Source organism: Macrotis lagotis, chromosome 6, assembly GCF_037893015.1.
Source record: "Macrotis lagotis isolate mMagLag1 chromosome 6, bilby.v1.9.chrom.fasta, whole genome shotgun sequence".
Lineage (NCBI taxonomy): Eukaryota > Metazoa > Chordata > Mammalia > Peramelemorphia > Peramelidae > Macrotis > Macrotis lagotis.
The window spans coordinates 25,262,813-25,280,967 of NC_133663.1; the positions used below are offsets into that span (position 1 = coordinate 25,262,813).

Sequence of the window (18,155 nt, forward strand, 5' to 3'; positions counted from 1 at the left end):
ATGCTTTCTCAAACATTTTTGGTACTAAGCTTAGTAATTAATGTTTCCAATAATCAGTTTTGCTTGTTTTACTCTTTCCACTTTTACTGATGTGGTCATTTCATAGATGTATTCATAGTCTATATTATTTTACATATGTATATGATCATCACTTTGCATTCATTCAGCTACGTTGAATTTGTCAATCCATTACTCAATTAATGGTCACTTACATGGTTTCTAATCCTTTGCTAGTACAAAATGACCTGATAGGAGCAGGAAGGTGGCCCATTGGACAGAGCACTAGCCCAAGAGTCAGGAAGACCTGAGGTCAAATCTGGTCCCAGGCACTTAATAATTGCCTAGCTGTGTGACCTTGGGCAAGTCACTTAACCCCATTGCCTTAAATATTTTTTAAAGTGATGTAGTAAAGCTATATATGATGTGATACTTTTAGTTTTGCTACCAGCCTCCCTTTGCTTCTAATTAGGAATATATTCCTAGTAGAGGAATATTTTGGTAAAAGATAGTTAACTTTGTATACGTCCAAATTTATTTCCAGAATGAAACAATTTACAGCTCCAAGATCTGCCTTTTTTTCTATTACTTTCTAATATTATTTATTCTGGTCTTTCCTCATCTTAGGTAATTTTCTTAGTATAATGTGAAACCTGAGGTAGTTTTTATCTGAATTTATATTAACTTTGTTAGTGACATTTTTCACAGTTATTAATAATTTTTAATTATTTAAGAAGTATTTTTTCATATTTTAACCATTTATATGTTAGGCTTGAAATTTTGTAATTATATATATTAGATAATCTGTCTTTTGTCAATATCGGACTTTTGTTGAGAGATTTGAGACGAAGGTTCTCTTCGCCCAAATAAAACATTGATTGGGAACTTAGAAAACAGACTTCTCTCTAATTACAATCTTCTACCTACCTGCATCTCCTTCATCTGAAAACTTAAAAGAAAAAAACTACAAGCAAGATGAACTGGTGGTCTATTAGGACACTAACTTTTCCTTTGCAAATGGCTTCAAAGAATGAACTCCAAGGGATGTTATTAACAATTTAGTATTTCCAGTTCATAGGAAAATGTTAATTCCACTTACCAAAGAGAATATTATAGATTTGCTTGGTTTAAAATGCAAATATTACAGCCTCTAACTCATTTGAGCTTTCCATCCACCTAATACTTAACAGAGAAAGTTAAATTCAGGTTTTGTTGTGTTCTGTATGTTCTGCAGTTATTTAAAAGAAATGCATATAATTTCTGATTCTGATTTACTTCACTTCTTCTGAATAGCAAACTGATGACCAAACTTTGGAAAAGTAACAAAAAGAGTCAGAATAAAAAAATAGAGAAAGAAACAGAGGCAACTAAGCATCAGTGATCTTCAAAGTTCTGTTATTTTTATCCTGATGATTTTTATTTTTACTTTTTGCCTTGGGTTATAAATAAATAGCTTTTCCAAAAGAAGAGAGAGAGAGAGAGAGAGAGAGAGAGAGAGAGAGAGAGAGAGAGAGAGAGAGAGAGAGAGAGAGAGAGAGAGAGAGAGAGAGAGACAGAGAATTACTGATGGATTGCTCACATGCTTCACTCATCTATCCAGAAAATGGATGGAAGACCCAGTATCCTTCCCCCACTCCTACCCACATCAACTGTGGTGAGTTTAGGAGGGGCTGCTTTACAATTGATGTTTATAGTTGATTGAATTCTGATTAGAAAATAGAAGGTTAGGATTGGTTGGGAGGGTGCTTACCTGCAGTTGAGTATGGTTATATATCAGATATGGACATTTTCAATGTAACCTTATGAGTACAATTAACAACTTCTGGTTAACAACTTCTCCTGTATGGGACTGGCTGGGACTCTGGAAGATCAATTCTTGTTTTAGGAACTTCCTTTTGTTGTTGGCTTACAGAAATTCATCTGAAAAATGGTTCTGATGTTTTAGTCTTATTTTTAGATTGACTTCCTATTCAATGAACATAATCCCATAGAATCCCACTAGTCCTGTAGAAAGGCAAGTCTCTGTGTAGTCCATACTTCCCATAAGGAGGTGTTAGTAGATACATTAAGGCAGCACATGGGAGCCACTAGGACATTCCTATGTCCAAGATTCTGAGAGAAGATTTCCATAGTTCATATGGTGGTAGGAGACCAGCATTGACAAATTTCCCCAGAAGCATATCGCAAAACAGAAATGTGAATAACCCCTTGTCCCAAGAGGGGAGATCTTAGGTAATACTCATGACCATGAACTTTCTATTTAGAACCCTGAGTTTGAAATTATAGAACTTTACTTGAAACCAGGTTCTGCTACTTAATGAGTGACCCTGCATGAATCACTTAAAATTCTTGGGGCCTGGGGTCGCAGTGGATAGAGCACCAGCCCTGGAGTCAGGAGGGCCTGAGTTCAAATCCAGCCTCAGACACTTAATAATTACCTAGCTGTGTGGTCTTGGGCAAACCACTTAACCCCATTGCTTTGTAAAAAATAATTTGTAAAAAATGATTCTTGGGGCCTTAGCTTCCTTTTTTTTTGCAAAAATGAGAGAGTTTATGCTCCATACCCTTTCATCTCACTTCTAGCTATAATACTAGAATCATATGAAACTCTGTGTGGATTGAGGGGTATGATATAGGATACCTATTTCCCAAGTAGAATCTTTTTTCTAACCAAGGAAAAGTTAATTCCTGGGTAGTGAATTTTGGGAATTGTCTCATTTGTCATTCCAATCTGAATAGTTCACAAGTTTTAGAGTTCAGGCACTCAATCTTGTAGACAGTTGAGAGGATTTCTTAAGATCATATGTTTCTTACAGAAAGAAAATCTAGAAAGAATAATGTTATTGGAATGACTGTGACTTTAGGATATAAGAGTTTTGAAACTTGTCACGCCTCCTCACAAATATTAATGGGGTTCATGGGAAGTTCAAGGAGGACTAATACCTCTGGAATGAGTGTTTGTTGATCCCCTTTCAGGGATGCTTATCTTCCCCTGGTGTCTACTTTTCAATTAATTCTTGTCTGGAACCCCCAAAAAGTTGTAGCAAGTACAGTAGCCACACCCCATTAAATCATCTGGCAGATAGACTAAACTACAATTGAGAGTAACAAATGAGTCTCAAACCCATCAGTGAGTCATAAACATGTGAAGCATTCCATTAGCAGAATAGACAGAGGAGGGCAATTGTCCCAGTGGCCATGAAGGCAGCCCTGGAGTGCTGTGAAGCATGCCTGGGTCATCCACTGCCTCCTGAGAAATTGCCAGGTATCAAGGCCTTTATCTTGCCACTAAACTTTGATGACTCTGGAAGACAGAATGAGGTTGATGGCATTTTCCAATTCTGCCTTACGTCCAGTTCACAGATAACATTCCATCCCATGTTTTCCTCATAAACATCTAAATGGAGTCAAGACATCAACAGTAATATCATTGGTTACCTTTGAAATGAAGAACTAGCAAGAAACACCATGATTTATTTGAATAATTCAGGTTCCAAGTCAATAAAGCTGATTATTTATTAATCCCTATAATGATGGAATTTATGAACAATGAAGTAACTAAAAGGATTTCTGAGAGCCACCTTGATAGAGTGGATAGAGAACTGGCCTTAGAGTCAGGAATACCTGATCAGAAATCATGGCTCATCCTCCTAGAGGTTCTATGGTCTGGGCAAAAAAAATACCAGAGGAGGTACAGATCTATACTTCCCTTACTGGAAATCCCCTATGATTTTATATGTTCCTGTGAATCCTCTCATCTTGAAATTCTTGTGATAAATGAAAGAGTTTGTCCTATTCAGGATGCATACAGTTAACTTGAGTATCTATCTAGGAGCTTAGGACTTCTCTTGTACATCATTGAACACATGGTCACAAGTTAAACAGTAATCCCCATTTACACAAGATGCCCTTGTTCATTTTCACCACTTATAAAGGATTTGCAAAATGCTAGAACACAATGTTTTAAAGCAATACCATCATGAAAACAGTGTCACCATGAAAAATTAAAATCTTGCTTCTGCAAAGGGAAATACCACTGGATCTATTTTCCAAAGATTCAGAAAAGTGAGGAATAAAAACTTGCAACATATGAGGCAGACATTAAAATTAGCTTGTGCTTAGAGCCTAAAATATATTAGAGAATGATTGCACACACACACACATACACACACACACACACACACACACACATACACACACACAAATAACTATTAAAATTCCCTTTAACTTTTGTTCTCTTTCCCTTGACAGTCTAATAAAGGGGATATCATTGTTTCTGAGAGAACATCCCTCTAGGCAGATGTTGTAGGCCCTTGAAATGATGATCAGGAGACTGGTAGGAAAATTTCAGGAAACTAGAGTTGGCCAGATGTATTTCAGAGGATTACTAAAAATATTTGTGAGCCAAGAACTTTGTTATCTAAATCCCTGAATGGTATACAGTTCCAATTTCAACTTTTTTCTGTGTCTTTGTCTGTCTTACTCTGCTCTCTCTCTCTCTCTTTTTGTCTCCTGCTCCTTCTTTTCCCTCTCTGTCTCTCTCTCTCTCTCTCTCTGTCTCTGTCTCTCTCTATCTCTCTGTCTGTCTATCTCTCTGTCTCTGTTTATCTCTGTCTCTCTTTCTCTGTTTATCTCTGTGTCTCTGTTTCTCTGTCTATCTCTGTCTTTCTCTCTCTCTCTCTCTCTCTCTCTCTCTCTCTCTCTCTCTCTCTCATCATGTCTGTATAATTTCCAAAATATGGAAGTCTTTTAATGTAACGTTGGGTCTTTTCAAAAAGTTTTCTTTTATGACATTCATTTCTGTATCAGTCAAGATAAAACAAACAACAAAAACACAAATAAAAGAGAAACAAAAAAATTGTCTTTGAATTAAAACAAGTTAGTATAGTGATTACCTCAAGCAGAAACATTGTTAAGTCTTTTTAAATGAATTATAGTCCTTAGTCCTTGCACAGTTACTGTTATATTCATTAAGCAATTAATCTGAACAACAGTTGTTGGAACTGGCAAGAATGATTGTTTTCCCTTTTTGAGAGAGATGGGATAGTCAACCTTTTTGCAATTAGTGTTGGTGCTAGAAATTGGAAAAGGAGTTCATGGTTTTTTGTATTATCCTTCAAAATTGTTTGCAAAATTCAACTAAGTAATTTACTTCTCTAATTCTAATTGTGAATGAGACTTGGAGGTTTTGTTTCTTTCTTTACTTTTTTATATTTTAGTGCCAACTTGTAATTTCTCGATTGTAAGGAACTCCCTGGGGGAAAGTAAATAAATAAATACAATACAATACAATAAATCCCTCAACCAAAGCAGATCAACAACTCTTGTGTAATTTAAAGGCTTTACGATTTTCCTTGAAACCCGGGGGGATTAACGGACAATCTCAGTGTAAAATAGCCAGTACATGTCAGAAACAGGATTTAAATCCAGATCATTGGAACTCAAGTCCAGCTGTATCCTTTAATCTGTTCTAATTTTAGATGTTTCCCTTATCCTAGAGTTAGCAAGCAACGGAATTAACTAGCATTTCCTTCAAAGTGAATCCATTAAAAAAAAAGTCTTTTCTGACTTTCCACCCTTTGTTGTTACTGAACTCTTATTAAAATCACTTTAAATTGCTTTAAGATAATATTGCTATGGATTTGGAACTGAATTTCTCTATATCAATAAGAAAAATGGGACCCAAAGAGATTATGAATTGCTCAAGGTCATAGAGAGAATAATAAAGATAACATTCCACCCCATGTTTTTCTCATAAACATCTAAAATTCAGCATGCCAAAACAGAACTGCATATCTGCCCTTGAAATCCTTTGTACTTCCTAGCTTTACATTGCTATTGATGGTACAATTATCCACCCAATAATATCTCTAATGTGTTTTCTCTTCTCTCTTTTGACCTAAAGGAAGCTCACATATCTTCATGCCTAAACTTTTGCAAAAGCCTGCAGTTTCTTGTATCTGACACAAGTTCACAAGTCTCTCTCTCTCTCTCTCTCTCTCTCTCTCTCTCTCTCTCTCTCTCTCTCTCTCTCTCTCTCTCTCTCCCTCCCTCCCTCCCTCCCTCCTTCTCTCCCTCTCTCTGCCATTTGGTATTCAAAAACTTTCATAGCCTACCTTTTTAGTCTTCTTATACCTCTTATGTCTCTATTCTACTCCATACTCTGTGATCTAGTGACACTGACTACCTTGTTATATCCCAAACTCCATCTCCCAAGTCTACACATTTAGTTTGCTGGTACATAGCTATTTGCATATTGTTGCTTCCATTAGCCTCTAAGCTTTCTTCACAATTTCAAATGTCACACAATGCCTCCAATTACTTCATACATTCTTTTTGTATATATCCATAGGAATATTATATCCCGTAGAAAATACCTTTGAGGGCAGGGATTGTTTTGTGTTAATCTTTTATTCTAATACCTAACAAAGGATATGATACAAATTAGTAGTCTAATATATTTTTAGCCAAAGTAAATTTATTGGATTGTCACATGGAGAAAGCAAAAACTTTCATAAGATCACAGATTTAGGTCTGGAAAGGAGCCTAAAATGACATCATGACTAACCCCCTTATTTGACTGTTGAGGAAATGTAAAGCCCAGTAATTTCTTTGTCAAGACTATAAGGCCAATCCATTTTAAAGATGGATGTGAATCTAGTGTTTCTTACTCTAGTCAGTACTCTTTCTGTTTATGTCAACCTACCCTTCCTAAAGCTGATTCTGTTTTATCTACCTAATTTCCATAAGCTTTTGAATCCTTAATGGCTTTATTCACATAGAAATTCATTTTCTAGAAATTTTACTTTTATAGTTATTTGAAAAAATCATGTTCTTGAGTTTTATTTTATTACTTAAATATTCACTAGAACTCTCAATTTCTTGTCCCCAGGATAACAAACCCAGAGTATCTTAATATGGATTGCAAAAACAATGCTTATTTAACCCACCATCCCATGCCCCAACTTAAAATTTCCATGTTTGGGAGAATTAGCACCATGGGATATAAACTCAATCTCCATAATTATAATATTAGGAGACATAAGGAAAAAATTCAAAAATATGGATAACAAGCTTTGCATAGTGGTTTAAGTGTTTTATAGACATCATTGTATTTTAACCAAATAATAATAATATTGTGGAGCTGATAAATATTTCTTTTATATCCATGAGTTAAGGGAGTTTCGATAATTTTCAGTAACTTGCCCACAGTTATGTGGACTCACATAGAATGTTTTGGGTAATGGAGTAAGATCTAAATCTTTTTGGTAAACCCAGCAAACAGCATTTAAGACAAGGTAGTGATTCCCTAGGGTTTTTCCTGTCTCCCCACCCAAGTCACTCTGGAATAATCAGGAGGGTCAGTTTCCTCACAATGTCTCAAATTACTTATGAGGTCAACTCAACTAAGGTACAAGGAGGATCCACCATTTTCTTGACTCTTTTCTTGACCATTCATGAAGGCTTATAATGGCATTATCTTCCTGAATCATAAATGCCCTTACCACCTCCTCTCAGAGCCATCATCAATGTTCTTTACAGAATAACAGTTAATATGATGATAGGTAATATATAACAGAAGAAATTTGGAACATAAACCAGGTCTTTCTAATATCCAACCTATAACAATAACAGAAGACTTGAAAAATTGCCCATGAGTTTTCCTCCTTTCTTGAATTTTTAGACATAATTGAGTAGTGAATTTAACTATTTTTTTGTTGTCTTGCTGCATGCTAATTGAAACAGTGAAGTGAAATTTAAGTCAAAGTTTTTAATTTAACAATTCTTGGTTAATAGGTATCTTAGGCACATTAGATTTTTTTTAAGGTTTTTGCAAGACATTGGGGTTAAGTGGTTTGCCCAAGGCCACACAGCTAGGTGATTTTTAAGTGTCTGAGGCTGGATTTGAACTCAGGTACTCCTGACTCCAGGGCCAGTGCTTTATCCACTGTGCCACCTAGCCGCTCCCCAAAATAAGAGATTCTTAATGGAAAATAATGGGTACAAGTTCTACCTCTTCTATTAATTACATTTTTAAACCTGAGAAAGGATTAGTTTTTGGTTCTCTGATTATATATATATATATATATATATATATATATATAGTCATTAAACCCAGTTATTTCTAGGATGTCTTCAAATTTTAACATTCTATAATCCTGTTAATGTAACTATCATTATATACATATTTTGTGTGTGTGTATATGTATGTATGTATTTATGTATATTGAAAGAGAGTCGCGAGAGAGAGAGAGAGAGATAATTGAGGACAGGATTTCTTCACTATGTTTTCCTATCATTGTCTGCCTTTGACAATGGATGAAGCCTGTGGTTGCCTTCTCAAAATAATATTTTTAAATTAATAAAACATACTAGATTACAAAAGAAGCCAATTATATAAAAATGCAATTATAAAAATATTTTTAAAATAAGATCACAGAACATGACTTACAAATCCCCAGCTTTTTCCAACCTCCACATAATGCATTATAATAATATATGTACTAATTATATCAGTCTTCCAGACCACAAATATGTGAAAATCAGAGATCAGTGACATTTCAAATCACTCCCTCCATCTCCCTCCCTTCTTTCTTTATGTGTATATACATTTAAACATATATATGCAAGTATAATTTGTATGTCTTTGCATATATATATATATATATATATATATATATATATTTACATATATGCCCACTCATATAGGTATACATAGATTCACATATAAAATGTTCTGGGTTTATGTAAGGCTGACTAAAATAGAAAAAAAAAATCCTCCTTCAATGCCAATGGCCAGTTCTTATGAAAATCATTTTTTGAAAATTTCTTGGGACTGAGAGTACAAATTACTTGTCTAGGGTACTACAGTTTATGTCAAAAGTGACTCACAGTCCTGATTCTTAAATATATTTTTATATCATGCTGCCATTTTCCTAGAACATAGCTAGCATTGAATATTTCTATGTTCACTTACCTATTAAGCAAAATAGTGAGCATATTTTTTTTATTATTTTCTATTTCAGGTGCTCTGGTTCATAAATTCTTTGAATTCTGAATATAATATATTTATACTATATCCAAATATTATGGTATATTTAAAATTTATATATCATATGTGTATCATATATATTATATAATATATATATATATTAAGCAATAGTAGGAGTTGTATCTCTAATTTTAAAATTAGTATGACCTTGCTTTAAAAACTTGTTCCTCTCTACAATGAAGGTAATCTGCACTATTGAAACTTATTTCTAATAGAAATTTCATATGTTGTATAAATGTATAGATATATATGTAGATGATGTAGATATAAATATATAGATATAGATTAAGATATAGATATAGATATAAAGAAAATTATTTCAATGGGAACAAGACAGGCACTTTTTGTCTAAAGATACTATATTTTTGCATAGACTTAACTTCTATCCATGTGATCCTGTCCTGCATTTTCAGTGAATTTTTGTATATATCTAAATAAACACCTTCATTATTACATGTGACAGAAGTAACTTGACTCTGACTTTGACTTATTCTTTGCATAAATCATAACCATTGTTTGGCTAAAATCTTAGGACTTCCTATTGGAAAAGTGTCTAGCACCTTGGATAGCTCCAAGGTTTCTTCCTCTCTATACCACCAAATACCAGTTATTTACAATAGTTTAAGAGTCTGTGCTATGATATGTTTTTATAAATGTATGCACATGTATACATGCATGTCAACACAGCATGTATGTAGAAGGAAGGTAAGAATGGGGGAGTCTTACATGTGTGTATATTTGTATGTTTATGTATGTATACAGGTAAATAAAAACTGATTGATGCATAAGAAACATAGTTTCCTAGGAGTAGGCACTCTGTTAAATTCTGGGAATGGACACACAAAAAAAAAATGAAACAGTTTCTACTCTCAGGAAATTGTGTTCTAATGGTTGGAAAGCCCAGACATAGTATATATACCACTAGATGTTAAAGGATTCAGAAGATGACTTTTGATGCATTCAAAAGAGAGCTCCCTTATGGAAGAGAAAAGGCAAGAATTAGGAATTACAAAGGTTCAGAATATGAGGTGTGGGGTGTAATGGCTGGTTAATTGTTCTCAGAACTCACATTGATGAGATTACAGAGCCATCAAAAAGTGAAGTGTATTTAGATGCTCAGGCTTTAATAACTTATTAAAAACAATAATCATTTTTGCTGGTATGATAAATTTGATCTCTAATTTCAAAGACACAATGAATTTTGAAGGAAATGGTATAATTTTTGCTGGTTCAATTTAAATAAATAATCACATAATTAACCAAAAAAGGCACAATGATTTTATAAAAAGAAAGGTACTTTGGAGTAAAAATCAGAGCTCCATTATTTTACTATTCCTGAGAATTTGGGTAAATAATTCTCTCTGAGCTTCAGTTTCTCCCACTTTTAAATGAGACCTTGTCCTAAACGATTTTTAACTTCCCCTTCATCTCTCATTCCTTTTAAAAGGGATACTTGGAAGACAAAACTTAACATTTAGAAAGCTAATATAAAGTTGGACACAATTGTACATCCGTAGAGTATTTGCTGTTCATGAAACAGATTGCTGGATGGTTAGAACTCTGGAGATATGAGACAAAAACCAATTGTACACTAAGCCCATTACCAATATAATGAGACTATAGGTACTAGGGGAGGTCAACTGACTGTCTAAAGAGAGGAAAAGCAGCCCAGATTCATAAAAAAGAGAAAAAAAGATCAGATCAAATTTTCTGTGCCCATCAGCTGTAGGATTGAACCCTGGAGAGACCACTACTCTTCCAGTCTAGGCAAGTTAGGAAGATATAGACATAAAAAGTAAATAAAGATAAAAAAAATAAAATCAGTACTTTTTTGCTATATTGGAGAATTGATGTCAAAAGATTCAAGTGCATTTTTTTTTGAAAAAGCTAAAATACTTTTGGGGAGGGGAATTTTAAACAGCTAAAATTTGAAATTTGTCCATAAATTCATAGTCAAGTTTTGATGTGTATATTTTAGTTTGGCCTGTTTAACAGATTGTTTCCTGAAATGAAAGGTAAAATACAAAGAGAAAATGTGAGGAATCGATGCTGTCCTCTTGGCTTTTGGGTTCAGCTATAGAACAGCTGCCTTTTGAGACTCACAAGTTAGCTACCTGCCCCTTTGCCTTGATCCACAGGAATAGGAACATTCCTGAAAGGCCAGGCCTTTTAATTAGAGATCTGCACAGCTCTCCCTCTTGCTTGTGTAATCATTAAATTGATTTCTCCAGTCCATCATATAACTGTTCCAGCGACGGAATCCTGCTTTCCATTCACGCTCAGCTTCATCAATATTTCCTGTAAAACATGAAATAGGTTGGGTTAATCTACAGTTGAATTGATCGTTATATTAATTGAAAAATAATTTTAATTACAGATGCCATTTCTCTAGGTATACTGTATGACAGGTTGTTGTTCTGTTTATTCAGGGTTATTTCTTTCTTCTTCCTATCAAGTTGTTTGTAATTCAGCTTTTAAGATGTACTTTTTCCCCTGGGAGATTCTAACAAAAGAAATGATCATCTAAAAGAAGCTTTGTTTTTTAAATATTTAAAACTCTATACAAAGATAAGGTCAAAATAAGCACAGGATTTAGACTTAAAGGGTGATATGATAAGCCAATTAATAGAACAAACAATAGTTTATCTACCAGACCTATGGAGAGAGCAGTTCATGGTTAAAGAAAAAATAGAAAATATTACAAAATTCAAAATGGATAATTTTGATTCCATTTAATTAAAATATCTTGGCACAAATAAAATCAAAGTAACAAAGATTAGAAGGAATGTCAAAGATTGGGAAATGATTTTCACAATTTGTGTTTCTGACAAAGTATTCATTTCTAACATATATAGAGAAATGAACCAATTTGATAAGAATATAAGTCATTCTCCAATTTATAAATGTCCAAAGGATATGATCAGGAAATTTTCATATGAAGAAATTAAAGATATCTATAGTCAGATGAAAAGCATCCTCTAAAACACTATTGATTAGAGAAATGTAAATTAAAACAACACTGAGGTACTACCTCACACTTGTCACATTGGCTAAAATGACAAAAAGAGGAAAATGATCAGTGTTTGAGAGGATGTGGGAAAAGTGGAACACTAATGCACTGTTGGTGAAGTTCTGAAATGATTCTACCATTCTGGAGAGTAATTTGGAACTATGGCCAAAAGGCAATAAAACTGAGAAAACCTTTTCATCCAGCAATATCACTAATAGATCTATATCATAATGAGATCTTAAAGAGGGGGGAAACACCCACATGAGCAAAAATATTTACTGAATTTCTTTTTGTAATGTCAAAGAATTGGGAAAGCAGGATGTTCATCAATTGGTGAAAGCTGGACAAATTATGGTAAATGGATATGATGGAGTACTATTCTTCTGTTAGAAATCATTAAGTGGCCATCCTTGGAGTTTTAATGCAAAGCAAAGCATTTTTAATTACTTTTAAAAGCCTGTTTTATGTTTTATTTTTTCTCATGTTTTTCCCTCTTTAGTTCTGATTCTTCCATACATTGATGATTAGTGAAATGAGCAGAACCAGACCATTCTACACATTAACAACAATGTGTTATGATCAGCTTTGATGGAATCAGATTCTCTCATCATTCAGTGATTGAGGTTAATTCTAAAATATGAGTGATGGTAAATGCCATCCACATCCAGAGGATGGAAAATCAAAATAAAACATGGCAAAGTATAGAGTCTTAATGGAAAGCAAAGCATTTTTAATTACTTTTAAAGGCCTGTTTTATTTTTTATTTTTTTCTCATGTTTTTCCCTTTTTAGTTCTGATTCTTCTTTCACAAAATGACTAATGTGGAAATATTTAAATATGATTGTACATGCATTATGTATATCAGATTACTTGATTTCATGGGAAAAGAGAGGAGAAAATGTAGAACTTAAAATGCTTACAAAAAAGGTAAATAATAAAAATTATCTTTAAATTTAAATGAAAAATAAAAAATATGGTAGCATTTAAAAATTTAAAAGAAACAAAAGTTTTTAGAGTTTTATTTTAAAAATTAAGTATGGTATTTAGAAACCACTCTTTTGTTTAAGAAGTAATTCTCCCCTCTCATTTTATTTAAATTCTTTCAAAGAAAATACATAAACAGAGCCACTCCCTTCAGGTATATTATTATATTCCAATATGAATAATGTACAGACAAAGTTTAAAGAAACCAAACATTTTCAAGGAAGGCTTCTTTTCTTACTGAGAGAGCATATGCCCAAATTCTGAAGTCTAATTAAATTTGTTTCATTTGAGCATTTTTAAACATCCTCAGAGCTTTCCAGTTAATTGGCAGACACACATATAAAGATTCATATCAATTTGATCTTTATATTCCTTCAATCAGTTTCTTCATTAAGTATTTAATTACTTCCTACTAGTTATGGGACACAGTTCTTAATTCTCAAGAAACAAGGGAAAGAAGACATCAGTGTCAGGCTTCTAAACTTCTATGGTCTATATTTCTGACATTAAAAGTTGTGTTTTTATTCTGCCTCAAAAGGTCATAAATTCTAAAAATAAAGCTGTGATTCTGTTTAATGAATAAATGAATTGACAAATACTTATCCAGTACTTGCAATGCATGGTATATTAATATACATAGTTTGATAAATCAAAATTTATTATTATATAGTTAGCACCATTAATATTTATTTATAATTTCTGGAATTCTAATTGTGAAAGTATATCTCCATGTATTTATTTATGTATATAGTCATATAACACACATATTTTCCATGTATGTGTGCATGTATTTGAGATGCTCTCTGCTCTAATCCAGAAAGTTGTTTTTCTTTTTTCCTTTTGCTGTTTCCAGTCATTCTTTCATCTATTCAAGTATTTATCCAGATCTGCCTTTCTATACACCCCACTCTCCATCCATCATGCATCTATCTATCTATCTATCTATCTATCTATCTATCTATCTATCTATCTATCTATCATCTATGACAAGATCTCTCATTGCAATCTAGTGAAGTCTCTGCACCACTTATCACAAGGATGTTTATAAATGACAAAATAAAAGTGATAGGCTTATAAATAAAATCAATCATATTGTAATACAGTTACCAAAATATTCCTCAAACAATTCACAGACCCCAAGTGAAGAACTCTTGCTCGTGTCCAATTTCCCATTTAAATACTTAGAATATTTGAATGGCTTGATCAAACCCCAAAATAGTATTGCAGGTATTCAAATGCAGGACTTTAGATTTTCTTTTCAGTTCATTTTAATTTTTCTTTGAGATGCTGTAGTATTTAATATCTTTCCTTCAGACTTGTATATTTTGTCCTTATAGAAAATTGACTAGAGTATCATGTTGCCTCTTAGTGATTCAATTCAATTCAAAAACCACTTTAAAGCATATACTATGCACCCAGGACTCAAACTTTTTGATAGTGATAAAGAATGACACCCAAAGAAACCCTAAAACAAACAAAAAATAAAATACAAAAAATAAGGTACTAAGGACAAGAATTGGTTTTAGGGGGATGGGAGAATGGAATGGAATAATCAATTATATGGTATCTACTGCTACTATAGTGTCCTGAATGTTCTACAACATTGCTTAATTAGATCCTCACAACATCCCTCTGAGGTAGGTGTTGTTACTATTCCTATTTTGCAATTGAGAAAATTGAGGCAAGCTGACGTTGCCAAAGTTTTACACTGTTAGACGCCACATTTGAACTCAGGTCTTCCTGACTTCACTGTGCCATCTACCTGCTTCTACTTTTGTCTTTCTATCATCTACATTGATTTGATTATACAGAATGGAATAGAACTACTTTTGAAAAGTTCGGGTAATTCTGAACATTTTTTAGGCTGAGACATTTCTTTATGTCCTCTGTCAAATTGTGGTACTAGACTAGAATTACCAAATCAAATTTTTTTTTCCTGACATATTTGCATGGTCCTGAAATTAGTGGTTTGGGATTTTATTTAAATACTATTCTTTGAAAATCTATTTGAGTCAGAAATGTCAGAGGGATTTTATTTGTCGATTTGGTTTTAATCATGATATACTCAAGTTAGAGTAGTTTGTTTTAAAGCTGATAAAATGTAAATGATAGATAAAAATATAAATAATACAAATAATACATCTAAATAAATAAAATTTTAAATGAAAAATCATTTAACATTTAAATAAGTCATTTTCCCTTCCTTTATCATATGATAATTCTTTTCCCAGTTCTAATTCTTCTTTCTCAAAATGACTAATGTGTAATGATAAATAAATATGTACATTTATAACTTTTACTGACTGTTCACTTCCATGGTGAAGGGGGAGGCAGAAAAACATGGTATTCAAAAATTTTCTAATAACAGTCGTTGGTTTTTTTTTAGTTTTTTTTTTTTTTTTGCAAGGCAAATGGGGTTAAGTGGCTTGCCCAAGGCCACACAGCTAGGTAATTATTGTGTCTGAGACCGGATTTGGACCCAGGCACTCCTGATTCCAGGGCCGGTACTTTATCCACTATGCTACCTAGCCACCTAGCCACCCCATTAGTTGTTCATTTTTGAAGAAGACCACAACATCAGAGAGGTGATGCCATGACAGGCACTAGAATTGATTTGAGTGAGAGGGAGCTGTGCTAAATCACCAGTCTTGCTTTCTCATCCAGAGCCATCTGGATCTAGTGGCCAGATATGAATCAGGACAACTGGAGATCACCCTGGATGCAAGACAATCAGAATCAAGTGACTTGCCCAAGGTCACATAGCTAGTAAGAACCAAGTATCTGAGGCTGGATTTGAATGCTGATCCCAAGGCCAGTGTTCTACACACTCTACCACTTAGCTGCCCCAAATTTGCAAATGGAAGGTTTAAACACTACCATTGAATGGAAATGGAAAAATAAAATGAAATTTCTATTCAAATTAAATAAAAATTCAATGTCTTCAGTTTTTAGTGTATTTAAACCAGAATTATTCACTGTTAATTGAAATGCGTACAAATATTTGTCATATCATAGACTTTCAAAAGATGAAATTAGTCTGTACTTTTTAGCTATTATTTTTGGGGATTGATCCTAAAGAATACATGTTTTCTTCCAGAATGAATAAACATCTGGCTTTCTGCTCCACTTTGACTATTGCACTTGTGATACTGGAGTTTCAAATGCCCCTTTAAGTTAAAGCCTGAAATTAATGCCTTGAGGAGAATGAAGTCATTTACCCCTTTGTCAAATGAGAGACAATTTGAGGATTTGGACCATGACTAGTATTATTTAGAGAGAAGGCACCTGGTTATGAATTCTTTTGCTAGACTGATTATAGTTGAACAATCACGGTTGCTAATGCAATGATTCCTGATTAGCAGTTCAGGCAAGTATCACATTCTCTCCTAGATGGCTCATATTCAGATGTTTATGAGCTCAAATGTTTTATAAATTGGAGTTCTTCCTTTATCTATAAACCTCCACTCGAGAAGCCATTGATCTGTATAATGAATTATGAAGCCTTGAAATGGCAGCTAATAAAGAAACTAAAGGAAGAAAACAGAACGGAGGACAATCAGAAATTCCAAAGTCACAATAAATAGAGACAGGAGAAGAGGGAGGAGATATTGAGTACTAATTATGTATTCATCTCTGTCTTTAGATAGAGACATAATATATAAGTATGCAAATAAGTCTATATATGTTTCTATGTTTCTGTATATATGCACTCATACATACATATACACACTTGTGTATTTATTTAAAGGAGAGAGAGAGAAAGGGAGAGAGAGGGGGAAGGGGAGACAGAGGGGAAAGACAGAGGAGAGAGAGAGAAAGAGAGAGAGAGAGAGAGAGAGAGAGAGAGAGAGAGAGAGAGAGACAGAGAGATACAGAGAGAGACAGAGAGAGAGAGTTTATAGGACAGTATGGGGTAGTGACTAGAGAACCAGAGAGAAATAGGAAGACTTATGTTCCAGTTCTCCTTCTGATATATGCTTACTACTATATGAACTTGAGACTATTGTTTAAATTTTTAGGGCTACAAGACAAAATTCTAAGACCATTTGGAAATAATGACAATTTTTTTTGCAAGGAAATTGGCTTAAGTGACTTGTCCAAGGCCACACAAATAATTATTAAGTAGCTGAGGGCATAGATTTGAACTCAGATCCTCCTGATCACACTGCACCACCTAGCTGCCCCTAAAATATGACAATCTTGTTTTGTTTTTATTTTGTGTAAAAATACCTTAGAGAAATACCTCATGAAATATGCCAGAAAGGTCAAGCTGATGGTCCAAAAGTCCAGGTCTGAAGATTTTCTGGTGCTCCAGAATATATTAAAAATGAAATTGAGAAATATTTAGCCAAGTAAATAACATCTAATACAACATGTAATTTTCAGGGTAGGAGAGGAGCATTATTGCATTTTATTAGTTCTTTTTTTTTTAATTTGAATGACACCACTAGTCTATGACTAGGAGAAATATTTTTTTTTTCTCCAAAGAAGGTTTTGATTAAAAGAGTGAGTAGACAGATTATTTAGTCACTTCAGGCCTCAGAGTGGTGGAAGTGTTTCATCAATGATGACAGGGGATTATAAATAAATGCTCTGTCTGTCTCATACTTTGCCTTGACCTGGAAATGACGATAGCCAAGTTTCCTCTTGGATTTTTCCTGATTTTGAGAAGGTTTAGGGATGGGGATGGGGGAGTGATAATTGTATCACTTAGGAATGTTTGGTTTAATGCCTTCATTTGAGTTCTTAATGTTAAATGATAAGGCTAAAAATATATGGGGGTATGCTACCCATACAGGCATTGCAAAAGATCACAATCTAATCCAATTTATTTAGAAATGTGACTCCCCAGAGGTATTTATTCCATTCTTTTAAAGAGCCATAGAATTGAGGAGTACTACTCCAGTCCATTAACCATAATCTCTGCAGGAAACTGGAATAAATACTGATAATTGTTACTTTGCATCAGTAAGAACAATTACTTCTGGTCACTGGAAAAATTTCCTCAGTGTACATACTTGAAGGAAATGAAATCATCAGTTGAGGGAGGATTAAAATTTAAAACTGGAAGATTCACCTTTCTTCTAGGGTTTCTTCATCTTCTATTATCTG

At 33.6% G+C, this 18,155-nt stretch overlaps 1 protein-coding gene across 1 annotated transcript in view; it reads right to left on the reverse strand.

Annotated features, from left to right (window-relative positions):
* Positions 1-9,134: 9,134 nt before the first annotated feature.
* Positions 9,135-18,155, reverse strand: part of BCHE (butyrylcholinesterase) — a 91,706-nt gene continuing 82,685 nt past the window's right edge. Inside the window, exon 4 of the mRNA XM_074190856.1 lies at positions 9,135-11,347. Coding sequence (XP_074046957.1) covers positions 11,223-11,347 — 125 coding nt within the window. The 3' untranslated portion in view covers positions 9,135-11,222. The remainder of the gene's footprint in view (positions 11,348-18,155) is intronic.